The sequence below is a fragment of the Halichoerus grypus genome, chromosome 4 (assembly GCF_964656455.1).
Source record: "Halichoerus grypus chromosome 4, mHalGry1.hap1.1, whole genome shotgun sequence".
NCBI classification, from domain to species: domain Eukaryota; kingdom Metazoa; phylum Chordata; class Mammalia; order Carnivora; family Phocidae; genus Halichoerus; species Halichoerus grypus.
The window spans coordinates 138,218,509-138,230,653 of NC_135715.1; the positions used below are offsets into that span (position 1 = coordinate 138,218,509).

At 53.9% G+C, this 12,145-nt stretch overlaps 1 protein-coding gene across 1 annotated transcript; it reads right to left on the reverse strand.

Moving 5' to 3' along the window:
- Positions 1-854: 854 nt before the first annotated feature.
- Positions 855-4,536, reverse strand: EVX2 (even-skipped homeobox 2). The gene is made up of 3 exons (XM_036073991.2): positions 4,110-4,536; positions 2,903-3,183; positions 855-1,580 (listed from the first exon to the last, which is right to left on the reverse strand). Exons 1-3 carry the CDS (start codon positions 4,534-4,536, stop codon positions 855-857), a joined length of 1,434 nt encoding a protein of 477 aa, XP_035929884.1.
- Positions 4,537-12,145: the final 7,609 nt, after the last annotated feature.

The window sequence follows — 12,145 nt, forward strand, 5'->3', positions numbered from 1 at the left end:
AATATGCAAGACGCCTCCATCCCACACCAAAGATCAAAAGAGAGAACGGTGGCGGGCCCAGAGTGGAGGCGAGACCGCCACTCCCGCCTGCCTCGGCTTTGCCCTTCGCGGGGAAGACCGCCACAGCCCACACCCGCCTCGCTCCCGCACGCCGCAAACCGTCTCGCAAACACCCCGGCGACCGCCCGCGCTCTTCATCCGCCCTCCTGGCCTTCTCAGACCTCCATTCTTCCGCTCTCCGTGGACAGGGCCCCTAACAAGCTCAGGCTGAGAGAAAAATTGCCACCTCCCCTCACCCTCGTTTAAAGAAAAGAAAGGATGGAAGAAAAAGAGCAGCAGCAGGAACCTCGGGGGTGACTCCCCCCCCGCACCCCGCACCCCCGGCACAAAGCACTAGCGCACACCATTCCCCTCTCTTTGTTGTGGTTCTCCGTGGCTTCTGGCCACGTGGTTCAGGAGAGGAACCTGGGCCTGAGGACTGACAGCCGGGGCCCCATACCCCAGAGGACTAGTTTGAGGGCAAGGGGATTGTCTTCGGGAAGACCAAGAGCTCGGGACAGAGGCGGGAAACGGGGCATGGGCGGTGGGAAACACGAGAAAGCTGCTGGGTAGCAAATACAAAAATAGAAATAATTTGAGGGTACACGGGCCGGGTTTTGGCGGGGCTCTTTTCCCCCAGTTCGGTCGGGGCAGCTTCCCTTCGGCCTCCCGCGCCGGGGCGCCCCCTGGCGGCAGCTTTAGCAGCGGGCGGCGCGCAGAGGGCACGCGGGCGCACGGAGGGCGCGGGGGGCGCACAGGGGACTCCCGGGCACACTCAGAGTGGCGGGCACAGCCCCCTGGCGGCGGCGATGTAGTTATCTGGTGAGCGGCGCCTCGTCCCTCTGGTCCGGCGGGCTCACGGCGGTCTTGCTAAGCACAGCCGCTGAGTAGGGCAGGAAGCCGCTCTCGGAGCGAGGCGCCGCGGCGCTGCAGCCGAAGTCCGAGCCCCCCGCGGCCCCCGCGCCGCCCCCGCCCCCGCCGCCGCCGCCGCCCCCGCCACCACCGCGGGAGCCCAGGGCCGCAGCGGCTGCTGCTGCGGCCGCCGCGGCGGATTGACTGCTGTGGCAACTGAGGCACGAGCAGGGCGCGGAGCCGCCGCTGGGGGGCGCCCCGGCCGCCGCGGCCGAGGAGGCCGCAGCCGCTGCAGCTGCTGCAGCCGCCGCGGCCGAGGCCGCGCTGTTGAGCCCCGCGGCGGCCGCTGGCGTCTGGTAGAGGCCCGGGTGGCGGAAGCTGCACAGCAGCTCCGGCCTCGAGTAGGGGTGCGAGAGGGCACGGAAGGTGTCCAGCGGGCGGATGGAAGTGGCGAAGGGCGACGAGGCCGCGGCCGCTGCGCCGGAGGCCGCAGCCGCGGCGGCCGCAGCCGTGACACCCACGTGCGGGTAGTAGTGCAGCGGCACGTGCGAGTGGAAGGGGTAGGGCAGGCTTCCGGTGGCGGCCGCGTGCGTCATCATGTAGGTGTAGAAGCTGGGGTCGGCGGGGTGCGGCCACGACATAGCCAGGCGCTGCCGCTTGTCCTTCATGCGCCGGTTCTGGAACCACACCTGAGGGGAGAGCCGCACGGCGGCCCGAGTTAAGCAGTGCCCTGAGGCCTCGGCCCCCGCCCTGGACCTCTCCACCTTTCCCGGACCTCCGAATGGCCTGACCTACTACTCCCCTCCGATTGGGCCCAGCTTGGAGGCCCCTCTGCTCTCCCAGCTGGTAGTGAGGGCGACAGTGGGAAGAGCCGTGGGCACACCTTCCTCAGCGAAAACAGTCTTCTGCCCTCGGCTCCTGCGCCCTTGCTTTTTGCTGCGTTTAAGGTCCCAACGCTACCTTTCCTCTCCTTCCCGCCACCCACTAGTGCCGAGCCTTGCTGAGCACCCCTCTCTCAATCCCAGGATTTGCACGGGATTCTAGGCCACCTTTGAAGAAGGGGCTACCGCGGCAGCTTTTCTAAAAGGTCGCCGCTCGAGGTCTTGAGTCCTCTGAGCTGCAAGGACCTGCCCCAAGGGCACATGTCCGATTTTGATAGTGAAGGGATTGTTGGAATCGTTTGCCTCAAATGAGTGGCGGGAGCAACATCCTCTTAAACTGGGAAGGGGACTTTTCTACCCCTCCCAACACAGTCTAATGAAGACATCCATCATTCGTCACAACTCTAAATTAAAGAAAGCCCGATCAAACCAAAGGGAGACTTCCACATCTTCCCTTATCCCTGGCAGTTTACTCTTTTCTTTTGCTAGAGTGTGGGATCCTCCGTGAAGTGTTCGCCAAGTCGCCCAACCTCCCAGCTGTCTCTCCCGGATTAATAAAATTGATCACCTAGAGATACAGAAGTAAGGACAATTTCGTTGTATCCTCCCCCCCCCCCGAAGTTTGCTTTTTTTTCCTGCTGCCCAAGAGAAAAATGTTTAGGAAACTACTTTCTCAACCCAATCGATTTTCAAAATACCGTATTCTTTTCTCCGTGTGGTAACGATTTATGTGGAAAATAAATCTCCAAGATCAAGAGCAGATGAACGGTTTCACCTAGGGTTCGTGCCAGAGGAACAAAGACCAGCCGGCTTTGCCGCCGAGGGGGAAAATGGGGCCATGGACATGGGCGAGGGGCACCTGGGCAGGCGCTGGGCAGAATCGAGCAGAGGCCAGCGTTTCCGGCCTCGGCTCCGCCATTCCCGGACCTTCCCAGGTCAGGCCAGGCCGGCCAACCCTCCGGATTCGGCAGCTGAGAAATAAATATGCCAATTCCTTTGGTGACTCTACCCCGCGGATTTTCAGGCGCCTCCGCAGCTAAATGTGGCCACCAAGGGAGGAGAAAGGAGAAACAAAAATCAACCCAGACACCCCCGGGGAGGCTAGAAAAGGCGCGTGCTGGAATCAATACCTTGATGGTGGTTTCAGGCAGGTTGAGCGCAGCGGCCAGCTCACACCGGCGGGGCCGCGACACATAGTTCTCCCTGTAGAACTCCTTCTCCAGGCGCGCGATCTGTTCGCGGGTGAACGCCGTGCGGTAGCGCCGCACCTGATCCGCGCCCGAGCCGGAGCCGCCCAGCGCCGCGCCCCCGCCGCCGCCGCCGCCGCCGCCGCCACCTCCATGCAGGCTGCCAAGGCCAGAGCCCGACGCAGACGTCGTGGTGCCCGCGGCAGAGCCGCTCTCCGCGTACCCTGGCAAAAAAAACGGCCGACAGTGCGAGAGTCACTGTCGGGCCGAGATCCCCGCGCTGGGGCTGAGCGCGGTTGGGGGAAGCCGAGAGAGGAAGGCGCGAGGCTGCCTGAGTTGATAGGGTCTGTCATGCTTACAGATTGCTGCCTTTAATGGAATCAATAAAGTTTGGGGAGCCCTTCATAACCAAATAATAAGAACTCAATTAGGAAGGTTTTTTTTCTTAATAATTGGAAATTTTCAACTCAGGAGGAAAATTGGTCAAAGGAAAATGCCTACATCTAGGCGCAGTTTGGTAAGCTCTGGGTTTCCCGTGGTCTGGAGACGGCAGGGCAGCTTTCTGTAGGGCTTCCAACCTTTCTTTGATAGTCTTTTGGGTTTGGTTTAAAATATTTTTAAGATGAGAAAGACAGCAGCTGCTCAAATCGGAACCATTAGGGGGTGGACTCTACTTTCCAACTCTTTTCTCCCGCTGACCCAAGCGAGTCTCCCAGAGGCTCCCGGCGACGCTCCCTCCGACTTACTCAGGATGCCCCCTCCACTCGGCCTTGGGGAATCAGGGGTAACGGAGTTCAGAGCAGCTACCAGGGCACCCTTCCCGTAGCGCGACTCAGCGGCTGGCTAGGGGTCGGTCAGCTCGCACAGGCTTTTAGACCAACCCGCAGAAACATTTTCTAGGACTCGGGCGACAGCGGGCGGGCGGGCGGGCGGGCCTGGCACCCCCCCAGGCCTGTGCCTTGCTGGGAGGCTCAAGGAGCAAAGCAGGAGTGCAGGGTCCCCAGCATGCGTCCCGCCCCCGCCCGAGCCCGCTGGGTGCAGCTTGCTTGCCGAGGGTCGGTTGGGGGCAAAGGCAGTAGAAAGGGCCAGCAGAGCCGCGGAGGAACGGGGAGGATGCGACCAGAGAGCGCGGCAAGGGCGGCGCGATTACCTTTGCCATTGTTTTCCTTGAGCGGCGCGGCAGCAAGGCCGCCAGGGGAGCGCAGCGCGGAGCAGCCCACCTCCACGTCGCTGCTCATGTCCGCCTCGGCGGCCGCCTCTGAATAATGACCCGGCTTTTTACGGCCTTCGGCGGCGGAGGCAATTTCGGAGGAGACGGTGCTTTCGCTGCCCGGGTGCTGCAGGTTGAACAAAGTGTCTATTTCGAATTTGCCCTTGGCAGGGAGGTCTCCCAGAGCGCCGTGCAGGGGGGCGGACGGCAGGCGCGGGCTGAGGCGAGCCGGGTGCTGCGAATTTTCCAGGGCCTCGAGCACAGCATTGCCAGCCGAATCGGACAAATTGGAGAACCGCTTGCCGGCCGTGGGGCTGTGCAGCCCTCTCTCCATCAGAATCATCTCTTTTCTTATTCTTTCCATCATCTCAGCTTTCTAAAAAATGTCACAGTGGCCCGCTGTCCCGTCCTAATGATGGGCTGCGCCTAGGGCTAATTCTCATTCAGCCCCCGCGAACGCCTCTAAATATTATTATCTCTTTTGGAGGGAGGCGGAAAAATTGTGGGATGCCAGAGCGAGGGAATGACTGGTCAAAATGACCCATACATCCTTCCGAGCCCGAGATGTCATTCATCAAAAAGTAGCGCTCGCTCGTCATTAAGGTACGAATGACGCCGTTCGAATAATCATTTATTGTAACAGGTTTATAAGCAAATAAATACACGCTCCTGTCAGTGGGTAATGAAGGCGGCTTCGGAGCAGACAAATAGATCCAGGTAGGAGGCGAGAAGAGACAAGAAGTGAGGAGGAAGGCTCCGGTCCTTTGCCCGCTCAGAGCCGGTTCTGTTCGCCCGGGGGTTTGGCCTCGGGGGTGAAATTGACAGTCTGATTAATAGAGCGCGCCGCGGCACATTTCCCCCTTCATTTAGGGGCATCATTACGCTCTCAGTTTGCTGGGTTGCCCCTTAGGTCCTAATCATGCAGCGCCTTCCTCATTTTTCCTCGGACATAGATACGTGTTAAATAATAGATAATGCTTTGATTTTCCAGAGTAGATCGCCGGGAAGGTCTTTTTTTTTTTTTTTTTTAACATTTACAAGCGGGAGGGGATAAGGGAGGGGACAAGAGGGAGGATGTAGGAAGAGTTGCGTAAGGAGACCTTGCGCTCCTGTCTGGATTACTTATCTTTTGAATTTCAGAACCAAATATGTATTTTATTTAACAAATAGGGCGCCGAGTTTTCTCTCTCCCCCACTTCTTCGCCTCAGCCTGGCTGCTCTCCTCCCACCCCAGCCGAGAGAGAGAGAGAGAGAGAGAGAGAGAGAGAGAGAGGAGAGAGAGAAAGGAAAAGGAAACATCGTAGAGTTTTGAAAGCACTTTAGTGCGACGTGGCTGGGAGGTGCGTTGGGCCCGCGCCTCCAAACGGAAATCATTAGGTCCTCTCTGATTTTTTAACACCGTTTGCAGAGTGAGTTCTGAACTTGAAGTCCTGGGTTTTTTACTTTTATAACCCTGCTGATGGATAGGCTTCTCGCCTACGCATTTTCCCTGGGGGAAATGAACTCGGCTGGACGATTTCATAGTAGAATTCGACAGCTAACTTTAAACACAGTCGCGATTTACAACGCCATATGGGCTGCCCCAGATCCACTTTTTACGTTGCCAGCTTTCCCCCTCCCTCCTCAAATCGAATTGTTTGTGGCAAAGTTGCCGAATTTCTAGGTCAAAGGAGGAAAGAAGGGACTTAGCCTCCTTCCCCTTCCATCCGCTGCCCTCCCTTCTCCACTCTGCTCTTCTTTCTTCTCTCCTTCCTCTCCTCCCCCAACCCAACCTCTTACCTGTGGCCCTGAGTATGCCCGGTGCTAAGTCTGGGCGCGGGGAGTCGCGGACCAGCCTTGCTGCTGCTTCTTGCGGCCTGAGCTTGGCGGCTGAGCCCCTTGGCGATAACTTTGATGGTCATAATGACGCCGGTGGCAACCATTTTAACGAAGATCAATCTTCACTCAAGGCCGTTGCACAGCTCCTCCCGCGCTTGCGCCCCACCCTGTCCCGACCCCCAGTGCACTGTGCGGGTCCGCCAGCCAGCGCAAAAGAGGAGAGATCCGCGGCCACAGGCGGAGACACCATAAGATGGGGACGGGACACAGAGGTCGGCCTGCGAGCTTCCGAAGCGGCCGAGAGACCCTGGCAATCTGGGCGCTGGGCGCGGGTCCTGCATCCTCCTCTCAGCGCCAACTCAGACCCCAACCCAGCCCCCCCTTCCTCCCTGCCGCCACACCCAGCACGTTGGGGTGTGTTAGGGGCAAACCCAGAATCTGTTTGCCCATCTCTCCGTTGGCGCTTTCCTTTTAACCTTGAACCCGTTGGGGGCGCGTCAGGAATGTAAGGAGAGACGAGGTGTTAAGTATATTTATATACATTTATACACATAGTCAATGCCAAAAGTTTCTCTCCTGTTCCCCCTCGGCGCCAACTTATTTCAACAACGTGAGCTTTGCTTAGAAAATCAATTCCACCTCTTTAGGTAATAAACGGAATTCTCCCCCAAGGTGAGAAATGCAAAGCTGGATAGGCACGCGGTAGCTGCAGAAGTGAGAGGGGGGACGCGGAGTAGGTGTTGGGAACCCAGAAGAGGACCTGCCTCGGCGTCCGCCTCCCACCCTGTCCCAGAGGCCACTGGACTCCCAGCACTATGAGCCCTCCCCGAGGCAGCTTTCTGGCCACTAACGCGGTCAAAGATCAGCCTTGCGGGTGCCCCCACCTCTCCCTCCTAGCTCCACAGTCTAGGCCCCCAGCTCTACCACCCCTGGTAGGGTCGCCTGGCAAAGAGAAGTCGCTGTCCCAGGAACCTGGGAAGGGTACTACCCGCACCCAACCCCACTTGCTTAGGGAACTGAATGGGACACTTCGGTCCAGGCTCAGGTCCGTGGGTGGCCAAGGCCCTGGCGGCGGGTGGGATCCGCCGAGGCGCGACCCAGGCGGAAGTCGCAGATGCCTTTATTGCTGTCGTTTGGCGCCCCCGTCTGTTTTATTCGCGGTTTCGTCAGCTGTGAGCTACTTTGAATCGCAGAAGCCGCCGCTGGGGGCTGGGGTGCAGACGGCAGTCCCTTCCTCCTTCACTCAACGCTTCTTCCCTTCCTCTGGGACCTCACGCCTCTGGTCCTAAAGCCTGCGCCAAACCGGACCTCAGTCTGTTGAAAAGGTAAAACACCATTTCTAGGCGACACCTTCATTCATTAATGGTTTTGAAAACTATTTTGCACCTTTTAAGTAACACTAATGTTTCGTATTCTAGCAAGTTTATTATAAAAGGTACATTGGAGATCATGTCAAGAAAACTATTCACAGTAAAAGACACCTATAATTTTTCACTAAACTGCGTTTAACAGACAATGTTTCACGGGAGACAGTGAACATCCCATTACAATATTTAATGTCCCTTAATTTATTTTAGATTCCACACCTACTAGTATAGTAATATTGGCCAACTTTTATGTAACTTTTACTCTAAAATTACAAGTGCTTTTTACATATATTATCGCCTCTAAAGCTCGAAGCGATTCTAGAGATGGATTCTATTCTCCCTTTTACAGAGATGGAATCCTTCCATACAGAGGGGTTGAAAGACTTGCTGATTTAAACTTATCTCTGAAAATATCCAAGTTATAAGGTATTTAAAAGCTTTGGGGTAGCATTTTTGGTTTATTTATTTTTTCATTTTGCATATGTCTTCTTTAAATACAGGCCTATCTCAAAAACATCGGGCCCGTATAGGGGATAGTGAGAAGATTAACAAACAGTTCTGTTGATGTTTATTAATGAAATACCCAAACCTTGCACCTCTCCCAGATTGTGGAGGCTGAAACTGAGAATGGGCCTGTCAGATTCTCCCAGTTTTTAGCGTAGCCTCCAGGCCATATCGGGACCTCCTACCCACTACCAAAGTACAGGACTCATTCCTACCCATTACTCAAGGTACGGAGGGGTGGTGGGGGGCATGGGATGCCCCCGTGGTTTGGCAAGAATTTTTAAGGTGCACTGGGGGTGAGGGTGTGGGAAAGACTTTCTCCAAATGGACTGAAAAGCACTTTTTGGTCGAAAGGAAGAATTACATGAAAGAGGTCTAATTTTATTTTATTTTATTTTATTTTATTTATTGGTTAGGCCTCCAGACTAAATATTTGTTTCTTGAGCAGCAGCGGGTCCTCCGAGGTGAAGTGGTAAACACTTTTGGCCTTCGACTGAAGGTAATAAAAATGTGTCCAGGCTGCCCGAGGGGAGGGTCTCGGGTAAAGCCGGAGTTGTAACGGAGCCCCGCGTCCGCCCGGGCCTGGCTGCCGTCTTCCCCGCGGTAGGCTCCCGGCCGAGCGGGCCCGAAACCAGCGCGGACCCTCACCCGAAGGCAAGCTCGCTCGAGGACTGGGGCCGCCTGGGTGTAGTGGGACAGCAGAACCGCTAAAACCTGGGCTTCGTACCCCTGGTGCATTTTCTTTAGGGTAAATGCAGTCCCCACGGCTTACGGCTTGGAGGTTTCGGTTTATAAGGGAAGGAGCCACCGCTTTGGCGACTCAGGCCTGACTCCCTCCTGGCATCTTTTTGCAGCCATCCCTAGGCTGGCGGTCCTCGCGCTCTTAGTCCCTCTGGCTGCTTCTAGTTCTCCTCCTTCCCTCTACAATTGCGCGCCCTACGAGGGATGGCCTTGGGTGGGGGGGGGGGGTTACTTTCTCCCTGGTCTCCAGGGCTACCCAGACCCACTGCCTGCCTGAAGCTTGTGCGCCCTCAGACGCGACAGGAAAACTTGCAGGGACATCTAGTGCCAGGCCTGAGGAACTGCGCGCTGCCCAGCCGGGAAACTAAGCCTGACCACTTGCCTCTCCACCTCACTCCCTTCGCGCCCCCCGCCCGCCCCCCCCCCCCGCCCACCTTCGTGGTTAGGCATTTCCCTAACCTTCATCCTTTCTCCCTGCTGGTGTCCACATGTGGATTCTTCATAGAGACCAAGGGCTCCGCGGAAAGGAGAAAGACAGAGAGGGAGAGAGAGAAGGTGGGGAGAACGAGGAACATTTACTTTCTTTCATTTCCAAAGTCCAACAGAGTGAGCACTTACTGGACTTCAGTTAACAATGACATTGCTAGAGAAGTGTATACCGAGGACAACCCCACACCTTGAGACACCAGACAAAACAGCAGAAAATTGTTTGCAGTCCCAGCTTTTGTTTATTTGGGGGGGGGGCAACAAGTTACTAATGTCCTCCAGCTCTGAGCCCACCCTCCAGCATCCCTTGGAAGTGAGATTAGTGTTTCTCTAAGAGGGAAGACTCTTGCTGTGTTTAATTCCTGCCAGGACTGGAGTTCTTTCCATCCCAAACAAGTGCCCGCTCCTCTGTGGGAGGCAAACCTAGGTTCGCCAAATAGCACTTTGGGTTTAGAGAGAGTTTTGTTGTTGTTGCAAACAATTTACATTTAATAAAGCCTAATTGTGTTGTCAAATCCAAATGGAATACATCTCAGACATAGAAAGTGCCCAAACTGAGGATTCCACTGTCTGGCTTTTGCTAAAGACCCCTTTCTTTACCCTAGGTTTGTTGTTTTTAGGATTTTTTTTTTTAAATATATATTTCCAACCTGAATGAAACCGAGTATTGCCTACAGAGGGAAAATTAGCTTCAAAGTTGGCAGGGCACAGATTTGGTTAAGAACAACACTGTCCAGCCAGTCCTGCTGGATTTAAGGCTTTATTTTGGAATTAAGACTTTATTTCTACACTTAATTTTTGGCTTCTTACAAGTTAATTAGAAGGGTGTCCTGCGCTTCCTGGTGTGGCCATCAAGGAAAATACTTTCAAAGGAATTCCCAGCACCCCACTCTGGTAGGAGTTGGTAATTGTTGCCTGGTGGTAATGGCCACTGATTATGTGGTTAATCGAGTTCATTGCTGTTTTGGCAAGCAGAGGAACTTATGTTCTTCAATAAATCTAAATCTCAGACTTCATCTACCCACCCACCCATGTCCAACCCAGGACAAGGACATGATTTGAAAGATCATCTACAAGAAGGACAAGAGAGGATGTGATTTTCAGAACATTATTGATTCCCAGAAAGGGTGCCTATGGAGAGAGAGGAGAGCAAGTGATGGGAAAGAGAAAAGATGATCTCTCCCTCCCTCTCTCCTTCTCCCTGCCCACCCCTTCTCAATAAGACTTTGGGCAATGAGGGATTTCTCTCCCAAATCAGGAAATGTGACAAAACTGGTTTCACTGAATAACACATCAGTGTTTGGAGACATTTCTGCCTGGTTGCAAAAGATTTTCATTTAACAAAGATTATGTCTGTTGTTAAAGCCTCAACATAATACACCCACACACATACACAGGGTTCAGTCTGTGCTCCTGACCAGTTAAAGAAAATTATTCCCATTGAGTTTATTTTATTTTTATTTTTTTCCCTACTGAGTTTAAACCTAAAATCAACTCGGACACAGGGTACACAAACTAAATGAAATGTTTCCGCAAATTCGGCCTCAAAATTCCTCCACTACCTACCACCCCTGGCTTGTAAACTATGTGTCTTAATTAGTTCATAAACAGAGCAGCCCTGACTTTGCCTGGTACTCAGCCACAGCCCTATGATCCAACAGCAGCAGCTGCCCTGGGGTGCTGGGTTTAAGGGCCCTCATAGGGTCCAGTCTGAGCCTCTTTCCTAAGGGGAATTCCCTCCCCCAGGGCCAGGACCTCGAAGGCTGTGCTGGAAGCAGGTTCAGCAGCAGGATAGCAAAAGGCAATGTTCCTTATTGTTCAAAACCTCCCTCGTCTCTGAACATCCGCTAGGATGGACAGAGAAACCCCAAGTCCTGTGAGAGTTCCACAAGACAACTGGAGGCAGGGCCATCATTGAGAAGTGTCTTTCAACTAGAGCATTAATTCAGACTTTCCTCCCAGTCCTGCACAGCTTAATTTGCTGCATGGAAAATTAAGCCAAAATTGAAGGGCTGTCTCAAATCGGCAAAACTTGACAAATTCTTCCTTCCTAGCTTAATTTCATTTTCTTCATTTTTGGCATATAATTGGCTATTAAAATGTATTTATCAGATAGAATATGGCACAGAGGTCTCTGGTGGGTGGGGGATCACAGGGATATTTAGTTTTAAAAGACTGAAAGTTCATTGGTTCCAGTTATGTCTTAGAAATTACTTCAACAAATTTGCTTTTTGAGGTCACGGGAAAAAAGCAAAGGAGACAAAGGAAAAATAAGTGTTTCGGGGTGGCGTTCCATGACTGGTTTGGTACCGAAATTGTTGGGTGAAGAGGATCCATCCAAACTCTTCCAAAAAATAGCAACTCTGTCACCTGGCCCCAGGTGGTGTTTTAAAATGCCGATTCAGCTTCCGTTACTAACTTTTGCCTCCGTCTTTCAAGTAGCCGAAATTGTTCTCACCAACAAACTTCTATTTCCTATGATTTTCTGCAAAGGCTCAAGCCCCTCCAACTCAAATTTGATCATGAACACATCTAGGACTTCAAAAAGGTCAAATTCCCCTGCTTTTCCTTTCCAGTGCCCCTCTCATAACTTTCCCCTTTATTTGAGCCTTTTATGGTTACTGGGTTTTGCGTGTCAACACTCCCGACACCAGCAGCCCACCGTGCAATGCCAGGCCAGGCCCAGGAGGGCCTCCTTGGCTTTTTTACTCGCCCCATCCAGTCACGTCTTGGGTTCAGGAATGGCAGGGCTGGGTGACAAGTCGGCTTCACCAATCACAGGCTCAGGGGAGCGATTTTCTTGGAGATGGGCTGGCCTGCGTAGTTGATGCTACAGAACCAAATAGACTCACTCTGAGGGCTCCTGCACCCACCCCAGCACTTTCAACTGCTCAGATGGAATGTTGCTCCTAAGGAGGAGCCTTAAATTTACCACAGAACACACACCAGCTCCCTGCTAATGGCTAAGATGGGGGGTGGTGGGCTGGGGCTCCGAGGGTGAGAAATGGAACGAAGGGATGAATTTGGTCAGGGCTGTGATGCTTGACACCAAGAGCCCGC

Coding starts and splice junctions, on each gene's coding strand:
- EVX2 (XM_036073991.2), bottom strand. CDS start 4,536: ATGATGGAAAGAATAAGAAAAGAGATGATTCTGATGGAGAGAGGGCTG. Junction 3,184..4,109: donor CAAGGAAAACAATGGCAAAG/GTAATCGCGCCG, acceptor TTTTTTTGCCAG/GGTACGCGGAGAGCGGCTCT. Junction 1,581..2,902: donor TGCCTGAAACCACCATCAAG/GTATTGATTCCA, acceptor CTCTCCCCTCAG/GTGTGGTTCCAGAACCGGCG.